General features: G+C 31.7%; 1 protein-coding gene across 13 annotated transcripts in view; it reads right to left on the reverse strand.

Annotated features, from left to right (window-relative positions):
- CDC42BPA (CDC42 binding protein kinase alpha) overlaps positions 1-26616 on the reverse strand; it is a 347897-nt gene that overhangs the window by 40646 nt on the left and 280635 nt on the right. For 8 of the 13 annotated variants that reach the window (XM_051993439.1, XM_051993430.1, XM_051993440.1 and 5 more), the window contains 13 exons: positions 25507-25626; positions 23220-23300; positions 19388-19493; positions 15956-16092; positions 14716-14855; positions 13541-13622; positions 10936-11152; positions 10000-10062; positions 8983-9576; positions 7935-8032; positions 6793-6877; positions 2832-2955; positions 1365-1482 (listed from right to left, as the gene is read on the reverse strand). In XM_051993439.1, the coding sequence (XP_051849399.1) occupies positions 1365-1482; positions 2832-2955; positions 6793-6877; positions 7935-8032; positions 8983-9576; positions 10000-10062; positions 10936-11152; positions 13541-13622; positions 14716-14855; positions 15956-16092; positions 19388-19493; positions 23220-23300; positions 25507-25626 (1965 nt within the window). The remainder of the gene's footprint in view (positions 1-1364; positions 1483-2831; positions 2956-6792; positions 6878-7934; positions 8033-8982; positions 9577-9999; positions 10063-10935; positions 11153-13540; positions 13623-14715; positions 14856-15955; positions 16093-19387; positions 19494-23219; positions 23301-25506; positions 25627-26616) is intronic. The other 5 variants (XM_051993437.1, XM_051993436.1, XM_051993434.1 and 2 more) reach the window with 1 other exon arrangement.

Consider the following 26616-nt stretch of genomic DNA (forward strand, 5'->3'; position numbering starts at 1 on the left):
TCTCTCACCCCTAAAAAATTATGATAAATAAAGTAGGTTTTTTTGCACGTGCTAATATAATTATCCTTAAATGATTTCTTACCGTGTCTCTAATTATATTTTATATCCTTCAGCAAGCACTCTTTTTATGTCTTATATGCCAAGTTTAAAGCCTAGTACTATGGTCTGCACATAAGTGTGCAATAAATATCTGTTAACTAAATTTCAAAAAGTTCAGCTAAAAATTAATATTCATCAAGATATAAGCCTATGGAATAGAAATTGAAAATTCACTCACTTTTAATTTTATTTTCTTAAATTAATTTGTTAATCAATTAATTGACTAATTGATTGATCAGTCAATTGACTAATTGAGCACTCACTACATGGCCCCATTGCATGTCATATACTGAACTAAATGCTAAGGATACAAAAAGAAATCAGAAAAAGTACTTTCAAGCTGCTTATAATTCAATGGGGAGATAATATGTAAATAAATACATACACATACATGTATGTATATACATATAAAACACATATGTGCCCACATACATGTATATCACACATATAATAAATAGGAGATAATGAACAGAGGAAAGTTCTAAAATTAGAGGGATTGGTGGAGGCTTCTTATAGAAGAATTTATTTGAAACTAAAAGGAGGCCAGGGTGGTCAGTAATGAGAGAAGTGGTACAAGAATGTTTTAAGCATGGAGAACAGACAGGACAACAACATTTCAAGATAGGAAGTGCAAATTTCATTATCACATTTTACAGAGGAAGGAGCAAAAGGACTTGCCCACTGTATTACTGATACTAAATTGTGAAGTGGGACTGGAATCTAGTAATCTGGATTTTAAATTCACCATGGTTTTCTCTATCCCAAATTAATTTTTAAAATGCCAATTTTTAAAAACTTAAGTGTTTTTAAATGTAGTCTGTAACCAATAAATTGATAGGGGAAAAGATATAATTTAGTCATTAATTACCACCTAGATAACTTGATTCCCTGACTTAGGTTAAGAGCCCAACTTCCTACATTTAATTTTGGTGATAATTTAGTTTTGATACTCAAAATAGTTTAGCAAGTAAATATCAACTTTGGCTATGTAAAATGATACAGATTCTCAGCTTACAGGATGCCCTAGGAAAGGATTCTCTGAAACCAAAAACAGGTCCAAACTGGAAACCAAATGAAAATTTTTCATCTATTTTGTTTTCAACTATAGCAGAACCACATTTAAATCTTTCTTGCCAAGTGTATTACTTGTATTAAAATTTATTTAGATAAAACCATTCTACCAAGACAGTTCTAAAACCAATTTCTTATTTTTTCTTTTAATTTGCAAACTCACTTGAGTCTTACTTATTCTTCCTTTTTCTTACCATGGGCAAGTCTTTCAGGATTTGTATTCCATCTCCTGGACCCATGTGTGCTATGTGGTTAAAATTAGTTGGGTTAGAAATTAATTTATTTCGCATTTCTGGATCTCGTAGCATCTCCCTGTAAGAGAAAATGCCTAATTTAGACACTCTTTCTATAAGTTAAACTGGACATTTAAAGAAATAAGTACATTTTCTGTTTTTAGAAGACAAATCTGAAACCATCTAAGAAATTGCTCATGTTAATAAGAAGGATAATCCTTTAGTGCAGCTGTTCTTCTATGTCAGCCTCAAACTTGCAGAAAGGGAAGAGGGGAAGTTCTGTCTTGCAAGCCAATAAATGCACCCATAAAAATTCCGAATCATGACTGAGGCAGAGAACTAACAGTCAGAGTGAGTTGAGATCACATTCAAGAAAAGATGCAGAAGGGGGATGCAATGGTGACCTGGTTCTTCTTCGAAGGTGGAGAAGCCAAAGGACAGAAAAAAATATAATTAGAAGAATACTGCACTACTGTTCATGTTTGGAATTAGAATTATCTTACCAGTATTTTGGAAGTTATCATTTAGGCATTCAATAAGATTAACAACATCAAAGTAAATAAAATACCCCCCAAATTTACCTTGATATTTAGAATTAAAAGTTAACATTTCTGCTTTTTTATCATAGTTGATGCTTTTCTAAATGCAATACAGAAACTATGGAAAAGGATTTAGGATCTTTTCAATGGAAACTTAGTGAGTCGAAAAGAAAGATATTCACTTTTTGAAAGGAATTTTAAATAATTCTATTTTTGGTGGAAAACAGGACCTCATGCAGTCAAAGACATTAAAAAAAAATCTCTGCCCCAGACAATTCTGGATTGTTTTATTGTTTATCTTTAAAAATTATAACATTTGAGATATTTCTCTATATAAGTGGAATCATTACCTGCCTTTTGTCTATACATTTGTGGAAATTCCAGCAAAATTGTTAGCCAGGTAATACACCATTAATGAAAAATCTTATAGTAAATTCACAGATTGTACAAGAGCATACCCTTAAATAAGGAAAGCAGAACCGGAGTCTAAAAGTATTTAATCCATATTTACATTTAGTACCATTTCTTATTTTATAAAATGTTTATTAGAGCTCTTCATATGTACAGTTTAGAGTATATACACACATATGTACTATATTGTACCCAATTTGTGGAGGCATGCATTCCAAATTACAGCTATTGCACACATTTATTAAGAAGTCCAAATAATATACTTGAATCCAGTGCATCTTTACAACCACAGAAGGATTAGTTCAAATTATACAGACAAGATAAAACACATTGCCGAACTGACACACACACAGGTGTCTGACAGAGTTTCAGAGACTGACTTTTGCTTTCACACAAATAATACAGCACTGTCACCAAACAAATGGTCCTTCAGGGTCTACAGGCATGGACAGAAGACAAATATAAGTTAAATACCGACCTCCTCTGTTGCATCCTTTCCTCTTCTGGGACTCTGAAGGAATAACGCCGTTTATTATTGATGTTTCGAACCATTTGTTTCCTGCTATTATCTGATGTTTCAGGGACTACTAGCTCATCCCCCTCTATTAAAAACAAAATGAGTTTGAATTTAATTAGCAAATAGCCTGAGGGGAAAATTCAACAACACTACTTTATAATCTGCTAATATTTTTTATTCATTAACTTCAAAATCAACAGCATCATCATAACTGCTATTTATATATGGTGTTTTAAGATTTGCAAAGCACTTTGCAAACACTGTCTCATTTGAGCTTTATTATATTCCTGTCAAGTGAGTGCTCCATGTATTATATTCATTTTTTAGATGAGAAAACAGAGGTTCAGAGAGGTCAGGTGATTTGCCTATGTTGACTCAGCCAATAAGTATCAAAGAGGAGATTCAAACCTAGGTTTTCCTTACTCCAAGTTTAGAAACTTCAGTACAAGTTTCACTGCTCTATGCCATAAGCTGTGCTATAATAAAACTACCATTAAAAACAAAAAAACAAACAAACAAACTAGGAATAATGACATTTATGAAATGTGATGTATTCATGACAGAGCTGAACCACTTCTAGAAGTTATGCTGAGGAATCAAGATGTCCTCATGATGATATTCAGATGATATAAAACAGCTACTAACAAATTATATATAACTTTCAAAATATTATAAAGAATAAATATTAAGAAAGATGAATGATTTTCAAAATGAAACCATTCTCTAATATTTAAATAATAATAGAGTATTATATTGGCTTGTGGCAGAATTTGTAATTTTCAACTCATGCATATGTAATCTCATCCTATCCAAGTATATACTATGTACATAGAGTAGTTAGTGTACATTTCAAAATCAGTTTTAATAAAAGTAAAGTTCTGCTTTAAAGTAATAGGATATAAAATAGTAATTTTTATCAATTTAGATCAATTAGCTAGATAATCTGTTTTTCAAAGATCTTATAATCTTGTTGGAAAGGCAAGACATGAAACAAAGAATGAAATATGCAACTATGTTCTCAGCTGACTATAACAAATTGCCACAACTGATACAAATGCTAGGAGGTGGTCAAAAAAGGGACCCTAAGTGTTGGTTAGAATTGCAGGTGGAGGCTTCATGAAGGATATGGGTCTTGAAAGGCCCCAAGAAATTAATATAATAAAAATGAGGCACAGGGATTAAGATTATAAATTCCTTGATTAGATTATAAATTCCTGTGTGTTGTTGAAGAAAAAACTGGGCTCAAATCTGCTAGAAATAATATAACATTTATTTAATTTATATTTAATATAACATTAATATGCATTACTAGCTTGTACAGAAATATCTAAAATGGCATCACCACTAATGTTCTTTAATAATGATAATAATGATAAATATTCAATAATATGATAATAATGAAATAAGCATTATTTCAGGTAACATAAGAATCCCTAAGAAGAAAACCACAATAGTTAAAAATATGGTTTGGATTAACATTCCAGCTAAGTAGAGAAACTAGGATACTATCCCATTGGATCATACCCCCCTGGACCATTCCTCTTGAGGAATTAATGGAGTTCCTCTTCCTTACTTTAAATAGGATATAAAGAAGGTATTTATTTCTCTTTTAATGAAAAGGGATACTTTTCTTGGGTTGGGTCTTACAAGCCTTCTTTTTAAGGAGACAACTGCTATAATTTAGATGAGAAGCATTGAAACCCTGAACTAAAATGGTGGCTGTGTGAGAAAAGAAGGGTTAGATGTCAGAGAAGTTGTGGGTATAAAAAAGAGCAATATCTGACAAATATGACAAATAAGCAATATCTGACAAAAAAAATAAAGACATATAACTGTGATTTTAGATTAGAACATAGAAGCAGCTTCATTCGATAAAAGTGGTCATGAAATGTCTGACTTTCAGATTCTAAATTTATGAATTCCTTTAAAATGGCAATCAATTCCTTGGCCAGATTTACTTCTCTACCATTCCTAGGTATGCTTGGGATAGTTCCCTAAATCTATTTTATCTGTATCATAGCTAAGTGGCACAGTGGACAGGTTGCTAGGTCTGAAGTCAGGAAAAACTGAGTTCACATTCAGCCTCAGACTGGTTATATGACCTTAGGCAAATGACTTAACTCTTATTTGCCTGTTTCCTCATCTATCAAATGAGCTGGAAAATAACTTTAAATATCTTTGCCAGAAACAAGCAAACAAACAACAACCCTCAAAAGAGGTCACAAAAAGTCAAACATGATTGAAAAAACAACTCAACTCAATGCTAGAAATAGTATTATTAACATCATTACAATTAGTGTTCATGGGTAAAATGGTTTTTCTATGACTTTTCTCACTGGTCACTGTTTCTATGGAAATTTGTACTTGAAACAACAAATGAATAATTTATAACGCAATCATTGGGATTGCTTGCATTGTCTTCCTGAACATTTTTTTTTAAATGATAAAAGTAGCTACTAGAATGTCTGTCTGAATGGCCTAAGTCTGTTGTGAAAAATAAAATGACCAATAATTTAGGCAATATGCTTTTCTTTAGGCTTGAATAATTTTCATGCACATTAATGTAATTTTGTACTGATATACTATATTTTGACACAACCAACAACTTCCAATAGATAGCCAAACTCTCAAATCATTCACTGAAAACAGTTCAGCAAAACCATCTAATATCATGATTTATAGCTGATTTAAAAATACAATTCTTTACCCAATTTTGATTACCAATTCTAAAGAGAATAAAGATTATATGATTTAACTTTGGTAGTTTAGTATCGACACTGTCCACTGAATATGACTTGTTTTCTTGCATTTTGGTGTTTTCTTTAAATAGAAGGTAATTATATATTCTGTTCAGTAGTCCTTGTTGCTTTCAATTGCTGATGATGAGAATGAGCAATTGTCCCCTGGTTACACACGTCTATGTGGTGTTTTAGCAGAAAGGCAATGATTATAATAGGAAAAGCAATGAGTCTGTTTAGGGCATGTGGATTCCATTCCTAGTTTAAATACCATCTGTGGAACTCTGGGTAAGCCACATTGTTTCTTCAACCCTCAGCTTCTTCATTTTCAGAATAGAGGATTATATTAATTTTACTATATTTTCCAGAAATAAATCTGTGATTTGAAATGAATTCCTAGGATTAGTTTATCATATCAAATCATAAATTTCCATTCAACATAATCTTCTGGCTCTACATAGATGATTTAATATGTTTGTATTTACATATTTATGGGAATTTAGGAATCAGAGGGCTTTTATGACAGAATCATGTCATATACAATATGACAAAGAATAAGTAATAAAGTAGACCCTTTGGAAAGTCCATTAAGTTCTGGCCATTAAAAACAAAATAAACAAAACTATTACAGTATCCCCACAGAATCATGGAAAACCAAAGACCCTTTAGTTTGCCAAAATAAACAAAACTATTACAATATCCCCATAGAATCATGGAAAACCAAAGACCCTTTAGTTTGCCCTGGTTCCTAACCAAAAATTTTTGTTCATCATCCCAAGCCTCTTCTTGAAGATGTTCAATAAGTGGATATTTAGTTAGTGTGTCAATTACTGTGCTAAATAGTGGAGAAAGAAAGACAAAAAATGAAAATCTCCCAGCTTTCAAGGAGCTTGGGCTGAATCTGTCTCTCAGTAACTTTCATATTTTGCTCCCAGTTCTCATTTTGGGGCCAAGTAAATAAATCTAATACCTTTCTTGGACTGTAGTCCTTCAAAAACTTGAAGAAAGCTATTATCTATTTTTTTCTCTCCCTACCACTGATAACATTTTCTTCAGGCTATTTTTTTATCTCATGGTTTTCAGTTGATTTTGGTATGGCATAGTATCCAATCACAAAAGTCAAAATTACAAAGAGAGATTATTTTTCCACAGGTATTCTAATTAAGAGTATATTTTCCCCTTACCTGCCATCTTATTTTTGAAATATATTAATCTAATTGTCTCCAACCCTAAAAGGTTTAATGATCCTTCTGTATTCAAGGGTCGCACCTAAAATAACAAAAGAAGAACATGATTATTTCAACAAATTAATGCAACATCAAATTGTGAAAGCATTAATTAATGAATATTTCATTAAGAACTTCTCTTCATCCTTCTTACTTATAAACATTGCTGTCTCAAATATAACTTAAGAGAAATATAGAATGATATTATTAATTCTGACTCTGAAGGCATAAAATAAATACCTTGAAATACTAGCTTACAAAAATTTAAAAAGAATCCCATTTAAAATGTGTCTTATTCAAAAGTGCTAATTTCCTTTAAATGTAGTATTTTATTTGCTTTTTAGGAGCCATTTGTGACAGCTATTATGCTGACAAAACAATAATATATCTTTTGAGCAAGTTTATAATGTCTAAAAAGTATTCAAGTAAGATAAAGGCCAATGTTTTTATTGTTTCCTGGATAGCATAGTATACAAACATATCTTGATGAAGGTGCTTCTATTCACTCATCAACTGGTTTTTCTTAGCTGGCAATTTTCTATTTGCCAAAATTATGATGTAAGATGACAAAAGTTTTGCTTTCTTAAAAAATCTGAACTTGTAAAATCCTAACTTTTTCAATTGTGAGAAGCTTATCCATTGTTTTAGTCACAAATTTTATAATTGTTGAGCTCTTTATAAAGATGTTATATCAATACATAGAAACCAGTCATAATTCAAAGTTATATTAGCTCTAGATCCTTTTTTTTTTAAAACTAAGAATGGAGGAAGGAGAGTTATATTTATCTTAGAGATAGTATAATACAGTTTTTAAGCAGCCATAGTCATATTTATATTATGAAACCAAATATAACAGAGTATATGATATGTATTGATATACCGATAGTAAAATTTCTCTTTTATTTCTTTTGTACTAAATTTTCCTAAACTTGCAAAGAAGACTCCAAATTATCAATGATTTTTTGCATCTTTCAACTCTAACCTTTTCCTAAAGTGAATTCCCTACATTTCAATTTTCCATCAATAATTTATGAAGCACATATCTTTAAGAGTGTAGTACTTTGTTTTTTACCTACACTTATTTACATTTCTAGAATTACCTTCTTAAGAGGGATTGTCTGAATCCATTCCATGGAATTGACATCAAATATATCAACTGCATTTTCACTGTACACTGAGAGGTATGGCGCATTATAACCTGAGGAGAATAAGGAGCAATAGAGCATTTAGAATTGAAGATTAATAAAGTTTAATGAATTGCACGATTTATTAAATATTAGCTATATTATACATTTAAAGTACATAATATATAATTAATTTTACAAGATATGAGAATAAGCTATTTGTTAATTATTTCATTCAGTATTCAGCAAACACATATTATACTTTTTAAAAATCTAACCTCTTTGAAGACAGGGACCAATGTTATATAATTATGCATCCCTCCTACTGCTCTATATGCAGTAAGTATTTAATGTTTGTTGATGTTAATAGTAAATTAGTTACTTAATTTGTTAATTTTCTATTATATTTAACGAGATTTCATGAACTATATTTTTGGGTGATTATACTGACATCTAGGTGACACACAGGATAGAATACTGGGCCTGGAGGTAGGAAGACACATTTTCCTGAGTTTAAATTTAGCTTCAGAAACTTAATAATAGTTTTGTGACCCTAGGCAAGTCATTTAAATTTCTTTGACTCAGTTTCCTCACCTGTAAAATGTAAAATACTATACTTCATCTATAAAGTGTATAAAATACCATGCCAACATTTTTGCCAAGAAAATCCCAAGTGCAGTCATGGAGAATCAGACACAACTGAAATGATTGAACAACAAATGATATCTAACTATAAAAAGGATTCATAATGAGTTCAAGGTAATTATCCTAATACAACATATAGATATTAATTTTAGGTCTTTAACATATCATTATGGTGTTAAATATTAATTCTACTGATCTACAGTTAATTTTATTACACTTACTATTAATGTTTCCTAAAGAAGCGTGGTAAATATTTTAGAAAAATTTTTACAATAATTAAAAAAAAAAAAAAAACCCTAAAACTTCTTATCAATTTTGGTAGAATAAGTCAGTTAAAAAAGAAATAAAGGTAAGGTAAGTACAGGTAAGCAACTCTTACAGCAAGAGGAAGGTACTGCAGGCCACATCAGTTCTTGCTGTCTCGATCTTCTGCCCTGGCAGTCAATATATATTCCAACGCTGCTAAAACACAGCAGATACTCTTTATTGGAAATCTCGACTGCACATATTGCATCAGTTGGCTGTTGTGCAATAAATGACAGTGTATGGTCATCTGGATGGAGCAAACTGTGTGGATTCCCTTCTCCAGGCAAGGGATATCTGAGGAATCCTGATTGGAATCCCACACAGAGTCGTTCACTGAAGACTGACATCCATTGTACATTGCCCAGGACTTGGATTTCTTTCATCTTTTTGTGACGAGTCTTACTTTGATTTAATTCATAACAGAGGACCTGCCTTTTCATAGCCACACACAGGCACGTAAGAGCTCCATGGCGCACCTGTCCAGAAGCTATCGTTTGGCAACCTTTTGTCTCTGCCAACTTAAAAAATTCAGTTTCTCGTCCATCCAAAGCTGACATGGGGAAAAGTCTCACATGGCGGTTTCGTCCTGAGATCACAGCAATGAGTTGTTCATTTGGGATGAGTTCAATCTGATGTACCTTCTTATTGTCACCAACACGTATAATCTCTAAACAAAGTCAGAATAAATTACTTAAAACAAACAATACTATATAGTGGTCCTAGGTCAAAACACATTACATTTCATTGTAATTATATATAAACATTTTCTAATTTATCTGAAATAATATTTTTAAGATTGTTACTTATAGAATACAATGATAAAAAATTCAAGCAAAATTATATTCCCAGCTTTGCATCTCCTTTAAGATTGCCATTTAATTCTGATTATTCTTGATGATAAAATAAGAAAAAAAGAACTGCAGTTTTAGACCCCAAAGGGATTATGGAATGTTGAAAATAGGAACATTTAAAATTGTAAACATATCAAAACTGTTCTAAAATTACAGTTATAAAATAAACAAAAGACAAAATCCTCTTTTTTCCTGATACATAGCTTAAAGTTATTCCAAAATAATGAAATTTTCCTTACCATCTTTTGTGACATGCACAACAAATAACCCTTCTTCATTTCCCAGAGCTATCCTTTCATGATCTATGACACATAAATAAAAAGGTCAATAATTTTTACTTAGCAACAGGGTAAATTAGATAAGTGTTCTAATACAAGTAGCAAGTCACCAGAAATCAATTTAAATAAAGATTAACAAGAATTGCAGATATAGTCAATAAAACAAAAAAGAAATTAGTGATGATAATTAATTTACACAATTCATTTTACTTTCAAGAAAAAAATGGTATTGCCTGCCTCAAAAGACAATGACTGAGAGATCAAAAGCTTGATCATTGCTAAACAATCCTTATTAATACTCTTTCAAACAATTAGGAACTAAAATAATGATATGTGAGCCATAATAAAATGTATAAGCAGAAAAAGAAGAAAAAGAGATCTAAGTTCGGTTTCATTTTTTGTCATGATGGAAACACAAGAGGAAAATTTTGATAAAATTCTACAGAGAAACTTACAAACAATTTTATCTAGTTGATATCAATTGGATGGATGATAATAATAATTAGCATTCATATAGTCTTTTAAGATTAAGATTTTAAGATAAGCACTTCATATATAGTTTCATTTGATCCTCCCAACAAGCCTATAAGTTAAATGCTATATTTTATTCCATTTTATAGATAAGGAAATAGGCTAAAAGAAGTTAAGTGATTTACCAGGAGTCATGTAAGTGTTTGTGGTTTCATTGAATTTTTCAGACCTCATTTAAGCAAAGTAACCAAACAGCCTACGTATGAGGTAGGGATATGAGAGATACACATGATTAAAAATGGAAACTACAGAAAAAGACCAACATCATCACTGTCCATGATACTCTTGTACAGCCTTCCAAGTCTTGAAAAGTAAAGTATTTTTATTGATAAAAAAAGAATTTAATTTTGATCAGATATTTCCTACCTATGATGGCTGCTGCTTGGGTTGTTTTAATAAGGGGGAGAGTGCTGTCATAGGCCTCTTTAGGGATGTAGACTGAGCGGTCTTTAAGTTTATTCTTCTTTAAAATCCTGTGAAGTTCATTCAGTAAGCACACCCATTTGCTCTTTTCGTTCTCACTATCTGCTAACATCAGGACTGAACATTTGTTACTTGATGCTGAAAGCTGAGAGGCTGTTACCTAAAAAAACATTTATGTATTGTCAATATATTAGGAAACAAGTATTTTTACTCTAACTTAGTTTTCTGACATAGTAAAAAAGAGCACAAATGATAGCCTTTAAAAAGATTTTTTTAATTGACATCATCAACACAGTTGTTTCTTATTAACAGAATGACTTATTATTAGCATGAGAATCCATGCCAAAAGCAAAGATGAAATATTTGGAAAAATGCTAGAATTAAATCGCTTTCTCCTGTCATCAACATATTTGGATACTTTTACTAAATAATACACTATATGTAAGGTAGTTTGTCAAAAAGATATACCAGAAATGTTCAGAAATATATATTGTCTGGCTGTTATACAAAGTTAGGTCACTTTGCATGGGTCCAGATGAAAAATTCACTGTCCTGCAGCATGGAGCGTCCTTTCTCTCCCGGCTTCCCTGGCTTGATTTCAGATGTGACTTATTTCCCACATTTGGCAGTAGGCCTTTGTTATCTCCTTCTCCTATACTCTCCCTGCATCCTTCTTTTTCCTAGAATTTACCACCCATTTGTAATGTATAGGACCTGTGCTTATAAAATTATACGTATATATTCCTCACTAAAATGTGAACTCCCTGAGGATCCTGTTTTGAACTTTCCCTATATCCCTAGTGTTTAACATTATGCTGATCACAGCATAAATGCTAAATAAATGAATGCTATGCTCTTCACATACTTATTAATGTTCACTTTTTTTTTTCATTCACCCTCCCCCCCTTAATAAACTTAAGTGGCTCCCTATTGCCTCTTGGATGTTCTGTTGCACATGTTCCACAATGCTCTGTTTGGCATTCAAAACTCTTTATAACCTAGTTTCCTTCAATCTTTCCAATCTTCTTATACTTTATTCCCTTTTTCATACACTTGTCAATTCAGTGACACCAGGAACAAGACACACTCACACTCTACACTGGGTATTTTTCTCAGACTGTCTTCCATACCTCCCATCCTCTCCCTCCTCTTGCTTGGACTAAAGATATCTTTAGATTCTTTTTAGTTCCAACTAAAATGCCTTCTTTTACTGGAAGCCTTTTTTATGTTAATTACTTCTTGTTTATCTATATACAACTTGTTTTATATATATTTGTTTGCATGTCATCTCCCGCATTAGATGGAAAGATTCTAGGGGACTAAGACTAGTTTTTTTTCCCTTTTCTTTTTGGTCTCTTTTTGTAATCTCTGATATATAAAATGTGCTTTATAAATATTGATTAATTCCAACATGTGATTATTAGAAGATATAATCTGGCAACCTTCACATCATTCTAGTTACTTTGCTAAGGATGCATTCTAACTTATTAATATACTCCCTAAAGTATATCCCTATATTCTAAACTTGGTTTGACAAGGGCAAAACTATCAACTTCCTAGTCCTAGACTCCATGCCTGCCTTAAACCCAAGATTGAATATATTTTAGTTATTGTATCACACCACTAAACCATATTGATCTTATGGTCCATTAAAACTTCTGAAATTTTTTTCAGACATGTTACAATCTAATCAAACACCTCTGTAGCTTCTTTCCTTGGAATAATTTATTTTCCCTTCCCATCTCTTACAACTTTCATTGGTGAGTTCTTCCTGAAATATTCTATTTTGAGCAAAGGCCCAGGTGACCCCTTCATTCTCCTCCAAGCTCTACTTCTTACTGTCTGGACTTTACTACCACAACTCCACATGGTATTTCTATGTTCCCTTTTATGTACTGACTTCCTACATTAGAATCTAAACTTTTTCAGGAAAGGGTATATATTTCTTTTTGGCTTGTTAATTACATCTGAATCAGTTATTGTATTCAGTGATAGACAAAGAAAAAGCATTTAATAGATATTTGTGACTTACTGAAACATGTATAATGGTATTTTTGAACCAGAGTTAAAGAACACTAAATTTTAAAATTCTGGTAAGAATTAACATAAGCTCACTAATCTATAGTTTTCAGAGTATATTTTCTTCCTTTCCAGGAAGATGTTTGCTATTTTCCAATCATAGAATAGCTCTTTATCATTCTTATGACTTTTCAAGATCGTGGATGCTAGTTCAGAAATTACATCTGCCAGGACTTTGAACCCACTGGCACATAATTATGTATAGAAACGGCTGTTTAAACGAATCAAATATAGCTGGAGCTCTTTTACTATGTCTGTACTTATTATGGCTAAAAATTCTTTATTAATAATTTTTGTTTTCTCTTTTCTAGTCCAACCATCACTCTGTTTGAAATCTCATCCTTCTTTCATATCCATGACCATAGTTACCTCTGTTCTTTGGAAGCTTACAATCTAGATATAGAGACACAATCCATATTGAGGTGAAAAACTTAGATTTCAGTGACCAAATTCTAGTATATAAACTCACCCTAAAGATACAGGGGATATCCTTTCGGCTTGCATGAATAACATCAGAAGCTAGAACTGAACTCACAGAAAACTCTTCATCCCTGAAAAAGAAAACAACTAAAGTGAATTGCTATTTCTTCTCATTATTTTTTTTAAGTTTTAATAATTATTTCTATTAATGTGAGCATCCAGATAAGTACAGCTCTCAAAACTGAATTTTGTAACGAAAAGAACATTCAAATGCATTTTAAAACAATTTGGTTTTCTCCCAATTAAACTGTTAGACAACAGCCAAAATATTTTCCAAGTACTACAATATTATCCCAAACTAGAAATAACTATTAGCCTTGAAGATTCAGATTTCAGAATATAAGTTGCTGTCTAGGATAGGCCTGACCTGAGAATCCTCTAAAGTGAAAAGTTTTAATTGTTTAACTTTTCTTCATCATCCTTTAAATTAAAAAAAAAAAAACCTTTTCCATTATTATAAAAATTTCCCTTAAGTATTTTACACCAAAAAGATTTGACACAAGAGTGAGACATATCATTCACATTTCACTTCTGGTTTTACTGGTTAAACTTTAGAGTACATCTAAGGTTTGCATATGATACTTAGTTTTCACTTTAAAGAAATACTTTTTCTTTACAAATCCTATTTTCATTTTCTTTCCCTTTTTTCTACTGCTAATATAAGTAGCAACAGGCAAAAAAAATTAATTGTTGGGGACTTCAAAGTACCCCTTTCATCTGAAATGTTTTCAAACTTATGTGGAAACTAAAGAATGAATAAGTCAATGAACAAATCATAGAAACAACAAATAATTATATAAGATCATAATATCGTAGATTTAGAGCTAGAAAGTACCTTGTAGTTTCATCCATTGCAATTCCTTTTAGTACAGATTAAGGAATAGAGACCCAAAAATTCTAAGTATCCAAGGTCACACAGATAGTAATAATGTCAGAGGAAGGCTTGAACTCAGATTCCCTGACTTAATATCATACTGTATTAAGAAAAGGTTTAGAATGAATCAGGATTCAAAAAATTTACAAGTTGCAACCAAAGCAGAGCTTAGGCAAAATTTTATAACTATAAATATATACAAAGAAGAAAGCAATGACTGAATCTTATTAAGTCGTACGTTGCATTTCTATTTTATTGTGATGAAAAACATTTTCACCTTCTAAACTTACCTCATATCAATCACTTGATTGACTACCACACTAGGCTGGGAGGCTTTTCCTTCAGCTATATCATACAGAAAGAGTTTGAAGTCACAAACCACAGCCAATGCTCTCTGCCAGCCTTTCTTCACTCCAGCTGGTTTGGGAACCTTTAATGGTGGTTGAAAAAAGGAAGAAAAAATATCAAACATAGAGTCATGAAGTTCATAAAATACAAAGCTAATAGAACTTCCACGTCCCTTTTCACCAGAGCTGTTACTGAGACAGGTCCAGAGAGCTCCAAGAGATCTCCCAGAGGATGATTCTCCTGCCCAGCTCTGTGCTTTCTAAGCACGCAGGCTTCCTTCTCCTCCTACCCCACCACTGGCCTTCTGGTCTCCCAAGCCCAGCTCCACACTCTATAGCAGCAGCATCCTTTTTCCAAGGGTCCAACTTTTTCTAGAGTAGAAATTTTGAGATATCTTCATGGTCCATTTCCTCCTACCAGAGGCCAATGTACTAATCCCTGCCTGGGATATAATTTCTCCCCAAAGGAACATTGAGGTGAGTTCCCCCCATGTTGACTGCCACAGGTGAATATATTGTTACAGTTTTGACTTTTTCCAAATTAGTAACAAACAAATGGAAAGAATAAAACATGAAAAAAAAAGTTACTAAAATATTCAATAAAACTTATAATCTGTAGAGGGCAGGAACTCTGAAAAGGTATACTTAAGACTCAGTATGATTGACGTAATCTTACAATAAAATATTAACTCAGTGGAATTGATGAGACACTGGTTCCCTAATGATACAATGATTGACTTATAATCAGTATGATGAACTGATGTAATTGTAATAGAGTATTTTAGAAGTCAGAGTCAGACCGAAGTCAGAGACTGAGCTATGCAGACTGCTGACTGGCTGACTGACTGAGACTGCTGGCGCAGACTGGGAGACTAAAGGAGACAATAGAGACTTTAGACTTTATTCCTGACTATTCTCATGGTGATAATTCTGTGGAGGCCAAGGCTGGTCCCAAGGCCCTCGAGAAAGCTAGCCCAGACATTACAATAATCAGTATCAGGTAATCAACACTATTAATTTCCCCCTTCATATGTCTGTTCTGGAAGGTAAACCTAGAAACTCAATTGTCAATTTTGCCACTTGATATCTAGGAAAAATATTTTGAATAAAAGGTGGTAGAATTTGATTTTAATTTTAACTTTTTTGTTAATGTTTTCCTTTCCCTAAACCAATTAACACTTACCCTTACATGGCCTTCATATGCTGTTCCAACTCCTTTTTGCGGATCTATTCCTAGAGGGGCTTTTGTTTGTTCAGGAGGAATTGGGCAAAATGCTGGAGCTTTGTCCGCACAGGTAACATGACATGAGAATCCACATACTTATTAAAAGAAAAAATGAAATGTGATATTTTTGTGATAATACCCTTATTAATTGAACCAGCAAGTATTTATTACATTCCTAGTATATGTAAGACACTATCCTAAGTACATTCCCATATCTGTTTTTACTTTGATCATTTTTAGTGATTGACTAATTTATGATTTCCAGAAAATCATATATTTATTAGTAAAATTTCAATGCAAGTTATTAGAATTGGTGATAATATTCCTAATACTATTATTGTTATGATTATCATACATTCCTAATGCAATTACTACAGATTTGATTAAAGTGATTAACATTCATATATTTTAATAAGTTAGAATATAAAATACCTACCCAGTGTCATGTAAATCTCCTACTTACATGACTTATTCATGCTTGATACATTTAAGGGGAAAGAAATCTATTCCTTCACAGAGATATAAAATGCTACTGTTATAGAAATGTATATGCCAAGAACAAATTACCATTAAAATCAGTGAAGCAGTTTTGTCATCTTCAATAATTTACTTTACCTATAAATGAGTTCCTGAAGCAATGTTCTCTAAAAAATTAGTTTAGAAGATAAGAAAGGAGATACACAAAGAATTATCTTGTGTCTCACTATGCACTAAATATGAAGAATAAACATAATAACTACTATTCAGTTAGCATAGCTAAATGTAACTTAGAACTCATGAGCTCAAAAATAGTATAAAGGTATGATGCTACCATACTGCACTTAATAGACAATTCTAGCCTGTCGGCATTCTTTTTTAGTAATCTACAATATATAAAGTTGTAACAGACTGAGTACATAGTAGGTGCTTAATAATTATTTGCTAATTGAATGCCAAAAGTAAAAGCTTAGGTTACAATTCATCTGAATTAGAAGTTAAAAATATTAGTTGTTAACAATTATAGCAGCTGTTATGATGTGTCAACATCGCCACAGTATGCAAGCAACATTTATTTTTTTAAAAATATTTTAGTTTTCTCAGAGTCATGTAAAACATTTTTTTCATTTGTTTTAAAACTCTGACATCCAGATTTTCTCCCTTCCTCACCTCAATTGAGAAGACACATGTGAAATTATGCAAAACATTCCATAAAAGTTATGTTGAGAAAACATAGATCTCTTTCCCCTCAAAAAAAAGAACCTTTGAGAAAAATAAAGTAAAAAAAGTCATGCTTCCATCTATATTCAGGCACAATCACTTTTCATGAGCTTATGGAGGATTTTCCAGATTTTTTTTGAGACCATCCTGTTCATCATTTCTTATATAACAATATATAACAATAGTATCACACTTATTCAGCCATTCATCAATTGATGGGCAGCCATTCAATTTCCAACTCTTTGCCCTGAGAAAAGAGCTGTTACAAATATTTTTGTACACATAGATTCTTTCCCTTTTTTAAAAAATATCTCTTTTAGGATACATGCCTAGTAATGGTATTGTTAAAGTGATTCACTCTTGACATACACATCTCTATGACAATGACATTTTATATCCCTATAAAGGAACAGTGTTTTTTTTCCCTAAGTGTATCAAGCATGAATAGATTATATAAATCTGAGATTTACATGACAAGGGGTAATTTTATATTTTAACTTATTAAAAATAACATACTTGTTAATCACTTTAATTAGATACGTAATTTTCAAAGGGTATGCATGATTTTTTTAGCCTCTGGGCATAGATCATATGTTTTGATAATTTTTCACCTGGGGAATGGCTTTTTAAAAAAAAATACATATGACTCAGTTCCCTATATATTTAAGAAATGAGGCCTTCATTAGAGAAACATGCTTCAAAATTCTTTTTTACAATTACTCTTGCTAACTGTATTTCCCTTATGTATTCTATTCTCTCTCCTCTCACCCTCTCCTTCCTCAAAAGTGTTTTGCTTCTGATCACCCCTTCCCCCCAAATATATGCTCTCTTCTATTACCCTCCCTGCCTTTTCATATTCCCTTCCCATTGTGTAGGCAACATTTAAAGAAAGAGGTTTTTGTAAAGAGTTATCTGAAATATACCTGATAATATTATAAAATGAATAATTTGTTTTCTGAATTTTATTATAACTTTGGAGATATTCCTAAGAGAAAAAAATTGATCCTAAGGCAAATAAATTTTATCTAATGTCACCAGACCATGAAAAGCAATGAAAAATATTTAATCCAATTAATATAGTGTTGTAGTGGTGTGAACTGATCCCACCATTCTGGAGAGGGCCATGAGATTGTGCATACCCTTTAATACAGTAGTGTCTCTGCTGGGCCTGTGTCCCAAAGAGATCTTAAAGGAGAGAAAAGGAGCCCATGTGCAAAAATGTTTGTGGCAGCCCTTCTTGTAGTGGCAAGAAACTGGAAACTGAATGGATGCCTATCAGATGAAGAATGGCTGAATGAGATATGAATGTTATGGAATATTATTGTTCTATAAGACAAATAGAATTATTTCAGAAAGGCCTGGAGAGACTTACATGAACTGATACTAAGTGAAGTAAGTAGAAACAAGAGAACATTGTACATGACAACTAAAAGATTATGTGACGATCAACTGTGAAGGACTTGGCTCGTTTTCAACAAAGTGAATCAAGCCAATCCAATAGATGTGATGGAGAAAGCCATCTGTATCCAGACAGAGACTGAATGTGGACACAACATATTATTTTCACCCTTTTTGTTGTTTGCTTGCTTTTTTCCCTTTTTAATCTGATTTTTCTTATGTAACATGATAAATGTAGTAATATGTAGAGAAGAACTGCACATGTTTAACATATATTGCATTGCTTGCTGTCTAGGGGAAGGAGGGAGAAAAATTTGGAACACAGTGTTTTGCATGTATTCTGAAAATAAAAAAACTGTTATTGATGGAAAATACTTAGTCCATCTGAATATGAATTGTGGTATGTCCTTTTATGCCCTAGCTGAAGTTAAACTCAAAATGAATATTAAAATGATTAAAGAAAATCTTTCATTTTTGTATGTCATAAAGGTATGTGGCTTCTGAATTATGAATTCTTTCCAATAAGTGTTAAGAAATAGGAAATGAAACTCTTAGAGAATTCTTAGTTATTAAGAATTACCTTTCTATTTTTCCTAAATAATGGAAATAGATTAAAACAGAAGTTCATTCAGCAAATTACTGATTGTTTCCAAAATGTCTGAATTGCAATAGAAAAATGAAATAAATGATTTTAACAAAGATCAATACCTTCAAGATTTAACAGAATAAGGTTGCTTGAATAATACTCTCAGCTATAAACATAAATTTCCATTTTCATCCCCTCTCCATTCTTACCTTCACAAGCACAGCCTTGTCTTATCAAACCAACCATCAGAGATGTGCACTGATTACATTTGGTAGGAGTATTAAAGGATTTTACTACAAACTGGTGGGCCTTTGGCTACAAAACAAATAGATAAAAAGCATATGTTGACAGTTATTTTTGTAATAAGGTAAATGCATGTTTTTTACATCATCATCTTACATACAAATAGAATGTGTTTATCTCCTTAGCATGCTCATCTTAGTGTTGTAAGCAATTCTGCAAAAAAAAAAAAAAATGCTGCTCTTCATTGGTGACAAGAAATTTTTTAAAGCAATGTAATCACAAATATAGTCCCTATCCCTACAATATCCTAGAAACTGGGTCACATATAATTTATAGCATACCAGGAAAATTGCTTAAGAAAACAGCAATGTTTATGAATTCTTCATTATTACAGTCTTGGAAAAGAAAGCACATTAAGAAAATTCAAGTATTTTATAGACAAATCTGACAATCATAATGGATGTGCTTTTTACAGGTTAAAATTACAGTTTGTTAGTAGTATTTATAGCTTATATTTCAGTGATGTTCTCTAATTTCTCAAGTTTTTCCTTCTCAAAATGCTATGTAATAAGAAGTGCATGTTATCATTCCCATTTTAGCAAGAGACCTTAAGTTCCTAACACTGAATGACTTAGCCAGCATTATTTGGCTAATGAGTATCAGAACTAGGATTAATACTCAAGCCTCTCCAGGTGACACTTTCAGTATTCTATTTCACTACTTTACTTTTCTATTCTTTCTTCAAAACTGATTTTGAAAATCTATCTTATACACTTTTTTTGCACTTATAATTTTTTGACCAAAAAAAAATACACTAGAAGCTTAAAATAATTGTAAACCTTAGCTTGAGGGACAAAATTAAAAAGGAGTTTCAAATTTTTCATCTGTATGATAAACTGACTACACTCATTTTATAGTACCAAAGTCAAATAACACACTTCTCAAATCTGTCCTTCCCTTTAGAAGAAGGCAATAATGGATATAAAGGAGATGAAACTTGTATTCCTGTTAAAATTAGAGAAAAATGGCACTATATCATTTAAAAAAAAAAAAAAAACTAGAAATGGGGTAGCTCAAAAGTTCCTTCTGTCTTTATTACTTTGTCTATGTGTGGAAGTCAGGATAGATTTTGCAACTGAATTAGCCCTCCATTCTTTCCAAATTAAGGAAATATGTTGATAAACAACTTTTATTTTGGAAAGGATAAAGAATAAACTGTTAGGAAGTTTTTTTTTTATTTTATATAATATGACAGTCTTTTCCAGCCAACAAATAGTTTCACCTATATGCAGTTTAGGTGAAAAAGCTGGGAATGATTATTTGGAGAAATAAAATAGAAACTTTCATTTTTATTCCAGTACAATTCTTAGATTTCACAAAACAACAAAGAAATAAAAAGGAATATTTAAAGTTTTGAAATTTGGGTTATAAGCAAATTCTATCCTCTTCTTCTTTAGTGTATAACCCATCTACCAATAAAAGCAGAACAAAAAATAAGAGAGGTGTAGCTTTTCTCTTCTTACCAGAGAAACTTTAATCTTGGAGCATATGACAATTTCAGAAAGGCTAGGGGAATAGGAGTAGAGTATAAATATTTATATAGTGTTAATTATATGCCAGGCACTATACTAAGCACTTTTTGATGTTTTAAAATAGAGAATCAGATAATTAGATCCTCATAACAATTCTGTGGTGCTATTAAGCTTATTTTACAGATGAGGAAACTAAGGCAAACGAGTTGAGTGACTTGCCTCAGGTCATGCAACTTTGGCAAGTGTCTGAAGTGAGATGTGAACCCAGGTCTTTCTGACTAGAGCCTGTGCCACCAACTGCCTCTACTCCTTTGTCATCCCCTGTAGATATCTCTCTTTATACAAAGGCACTAAAGGCAGCTTTCACACCACCTTGTTCAAATAAGAAAGCTGGGAGAGGGAAAGAGGGTATCAAGGCAGAACTAGCACTTCCTTTTTTCCTGGCTTTCAGCTTCATGCCCTTTCTACAATGACACACTGCTTTCTAATCTACATCTGGGCCTTTTAAAGCTTGAGATGAGCTTTTATAACTTTTATTGAAAAAAATCATTTGAAAGTATATAAGGCTATGTAAGACATGCTTATGTCATGCTTTTAAGCTAACATGAAAAATGATAATTATATGAATAATATAATTTTAGATATATTGTTTCTTGCTTAACATCACATCAAAGAGCTTTCATTTTTGTCCTTTATGTCAAGTTAAGCACATTATAATACATCTTATTAATAAGTTAAAAAACTTGTTAAAAACCAAATTAATCTCTTTCAACTATTTAAATATTTTTACACAGGTTTAAAGTAAATATATAAATTTATCAGAAATTGATTAAAACTTTAAAAGTATCAGTCTGTTCAAGGAAAAAATAATATTTCATTTATTTTCCCTTCTGTGAATTAAAAGACAATGTGTTCTTGCCACAAAAATAGAAAAATATGAATGTAAGGCTGAACAACAACAATTTTGCACAGTGCCCAAAAACAGCTTCACATATTCATTATTTTTAGATCTACTTAAAGAAAATAGAGCTCTAAATCAAAATTCTCTGATTAGGAGAAAAAAATTAGACTATTTTGGGAGTTGTTTGTTTGTTTGTGTATTTGTTCTTAAAAAGGACCAAAATGATATTACTATGTTAAGAGTCAAGTTACATACAGTTGTCCCACTGTGACTGGATAGACCAATATGACCTCAGAATACTCAACATACAGGCTGGGCACAAATAGTTCACATGAACATTTGCTGTGCATTCTCTATATTTGCACATCTTGCACTTCTTTTGAGCTACTTCAATTCTGCTTTGTTCATAGAGGACAGTAACTTTTCTGATGAGGGTATGCCATGCTGGGAGGTCCCATGCCAGTGCTTCCCATGTCACACAGTTGATTCCAAAGTTCTTAAGAGAGACTTTTATAGCATCCTTGCATTGCTATTTTTGACCACAATGTGAGTGTTTGCCCTGTGTGAATTCTTAATAAAATAGTCTTTTTGGCAAGCATACATTTGGCATTCAAACTCTTAAGCATTCTTAAAATGTGGGCAACCAACTATCTGAATAATGTATTTAGAGTTATTAGTGTTGCTGGAAATGATATATTCCTCCATTCATTTTACTGAACTCATCAGAATATAACACAATAAAAGATTATATCATTTTATTCTATAAAACAACCTGATTTTTATACACTGGGAGTGGGTGTTATACACAAATACATGCAGATAATTATTCAAGTTCCTTATTTCCTTCTTTTTGGTCTTAATAATCATCTTTACTACATTTGCCAAATGGTGAATAGGAACCAAAAAAATTAAATTAGGCCAGCATGTCCATTGATCAACAGTTTCAACAAAAAATATGATTTCAAAGAATATTAAAACTAGGATCATTTAGGCTATGAGATTATATGGCACTTTAAGTACTTCTGAGAAAGGGTTAAAACATCCAAAATCAAGAATGTCAGAAAGAAAAATTCTCTTTCTAGGAAGTGTTAAGTGTCTGAGACTAGATTTGAACTTAGGTCCTCCTGACTTTAGGGGTGGTGCTCTATCCACTTCACCACCTACCTGCCCAACTCATTTTTTCCTGCAACTTACGTATGTGAAACTATTCTGCTTCCAAAGGACAATCTGAATAGTTTTGCAAGGAGTTTTACTGTGCATAACTATAGGGAGATCAGTGGCAAAGATCACAGTTAACTACACAAGTTAGAAGAAACCTATTCCCATTTTTCAGAAAAACAAGCAGTTTATGAATAGATTAATTACCTTAGGTGCAGAGATGCCAGATCCAATATATGCTGATCTCATTGTTGGTGTGTGAGTTGAACGTGGAGGGTGGTCTGTAACCTGAAGTCAGGAGAAAAAAAAAAGAGATATAAAAGACTTGAGATAGAGCATCCATTTCAAACATCACCAGATTAAACCAAAGTGAAGAAAACTAAAAAACTTAGGCGAAGCAAATTTCACACTAATTAATATAATGAAAATATATTTTAAGTAGTTTGTATATACCTTCAAAATTCATAAATAAATTTGTTCATAAAGCAAAACTTGCTTAACTCTGAAAATACAAAAATATGACTTGCAAAAGAAAAGCCATAAAAATAAAACTGAAAGGATACTGAATGGAAGACAGCAATTTTTAGTTTTGGTTTGCACTTGCTATTTTAATGCCTTAATACTTTTAAAAATTCTTTTTAACAGATATACCTAAAACAATAACTGACATTTCAATAATCAACCTCTAAATCAAGAATTCTTAACATTAGAATAATGAACTTTTAAAAATTCCTAGCTAATTAAATAGAAATAATTTCCTTTGTAATACTATGCATTTAAAAACATGACTCTGAAAAAGGATAATTCCATAGGTTTCTATAGGTTTTACCAGATCAATTTGCCAAAGGGATCCAGAGACACACAAAAGGTTAAACATTCCTACTAATAACTACTTGATTTGCACAAAAGTAATGATTTCATATATCTGGCAATGTATGTGAAGATAAAAATATAAACTATAAACTTACTGGGATGATAAAGCAATTAGTTAACATTTGGTATAAGAATTAATATTAGTGATGGGAAAGTTTGTCACAAGCAGAGGGGTTTAGATCAATTATCAGGGCTTTTGCTTTATATAAGAAGCTATCAACAACATTTCTTCATTATTTAATTATACTAAATGCAAGAACTCTATTAGTTGTGGAGTGGGTAATCTTCTTGTCTGCTACCTAGGGGCACACAATGTTTGAAACAGAAGCTGCTTATTAAATGGCAGATATGGAAGTCAAGGATTATCAGGAAAGATTTCTGGTTTGGATAGCAAGGTGAGAAAGAAGCTGACAAAGGTAATGATTATAAGAGATCCAGACTAGTTAGAATATTGAATTCTTAAGAAAGAAATAGATCACATCTTTTTGCATTTGTTATTATATACTCCAGCAGATGAAAAAGTTGATTTGTTTTAGGCTGAAAAATGGAATTGCGGATCTCCTCAAGGTTAAATGACACCTTCTATTCTAGAGTTAGCCTCAATTTAGTTCTACGGTTTTAATTACAAACTATCTGGGGAAACAATTTAAAATTTAACATAAAAAACTGAATGGGAGACACTATATTAATTGTAGAAATATGTAAAACACAAATAAAAAAATATGATAATATTATGACCCAAATAGCAGAGACCCTGGATTGTTTATTGATTCACAAAGCTTTCACAAAATCTTGATAGATTATGTATTAGGGATAAGGCATGGCTACAATTATATTGAAAATTTCCCAAATTTACTCTCTGTTCTTATTAGAACTCTAAATCCAACCTTGAAATCACAAAATAAAATCCTATTTGAATTAACAAGAAGAAAGGACTGGAGAGAAGTAAGATAAGCAAGAGATATATGCATCTTTCATTTTCAGAACATAAACAAAAGTGCAACCTGTGCTTTTTTTTTTTTTAAACTATTAGTTGAGAAAGTTAATTGGCTGACTGAATAAAACACTTTCGTCACATCAGGAACTCCCAGAGCTATGTTTTCTGTATTATTGGAATGAGGGACAAGAAACAGATTCATACTGGTTGACCATTATATAGTCATAATTAAGTATTGTACAGCCAGGAATGACTTGGTAACTGCATCTTAAACAGACTAATTATACTTACTATTGAATTTAGTTTGAAATTTCAAAAAATTGTAAAATTTTCACTTGACAATCAACACTGTAGCACTGGTCTCTGACAGTTTAATGTTCCTACTTAATTTTTTCATTTTTTCATCCTCTCACTTGTAATATTGTTAAACTGTGGCTAGTTAAAATATAGCTAATTTGGGAAGGTTTGTCTTAGGGATAAATGACTTAATTTGATTTTTCTCACCTATCTATATTACTGACAAATTATATTAAAGTACAAAATCTAAATGTCTTTGTATATTTTATATATATCTCACAGGTAACATAAAGAGACAAATTTCACTTTTTTTTATGTAATGGGTGTGATTTACTGTTTTTGGTCACAAGTTAAAGGTCAGGGAACAGAACAGTCCCAGAGAGGTACCTCAATTGGTTCAATGTCACTAGCTGTGGAAGGAGACCTGGACCTTGACTGGAGGTGAGACTTGACCTCCTCATCCCGTGAAGTAGGGTTAGACAACGTAAAGTTCTCAACTGAATCAATCTAGGAAAACAAGTCAGGGAAAAAAAAAACCCAAGAAGTCACTTTTAACAATTCACTGATCTTAGCAATCAAGTCATGATCATGATAGTGTTTCTTAAGAAATGACAACAAAACCATAATTTAAATATTTGTTAGGGATGTTTCCGAAAATATATGTTTGTGATAAATAAATATGTGAAGTACACCAGGTGAGTAGGTGACCCTTTCCCAACTGGGGATTACTACTGCATTGTCTATGGGGTACCCCACATATAATTTTTGTTGACACCTAAAGGAATTTAGCTCATGAACAAATGCAGAATATGTAATAAAGAAATTCACTGAAAATTGGATGTTGTAACTACAATAGAAACCCAACCAACATCTTTAGTGTTCATTTCTCACACTGGCAGCAAATGATACATATTACTTAGGAATATTTGCAACTGACAAGAATGCTTTGGGTTGAAGTTTAGTATATAAAACTCTCAAGAGGATAAATTAATATTATGATTTTTATGATTTAATTTTTTTTTAATTTATCAAAAATAAATTCGTGAAAATAAGTTTACTAAAAAAGATTAATTTTAGGACAATCTCTTATAATGATAAAATAACCTAAAAGAATGAAAATTGAATGATCAAGGATTGAATGATAAATGCATAAATATTAGTGAAGTCTAAAGCAAAGTGCTATACTGGAGATTTCTAAACTTGTTCAATTCATGTTTCCATCTTTAACTCAAAAGACTTCTGGGCATATGGCTTCAAATCATGTCTAATATCTTTTTTTTTTTTTTGAACACTGGAAAATACTTTTCTTTAGATGATTTTTGTAAGACACTTTAACACCACACTATGAACAAAATATATATCAGATATATACAGTAAGAACACAGTAGTGTGAATAACAAAGAAATGCTTTGAAATTAATTTTTGGTACTCTGTGTATGGTGTTCCTTACATCTCAGAAAGTCACATTAATTCAAAATATCTGGACCAAATTAAGAG

Source organism: Antechinus flavipes, chromosome 4, assembly GCF_016432865.1.
Source record: "Antechinus flavipes isolate AdamAnt ecotype Samford, QLD, Australia chromosome 4, AdamAnt_v2, whole genome shotgun sequence".
Lineage (NCBI taxonomy): Eukaryota > Metazoa > Chordata > Mammalia > Dasyuromorphia > Dasyuridae > Antechinus > Antechinus flavipes.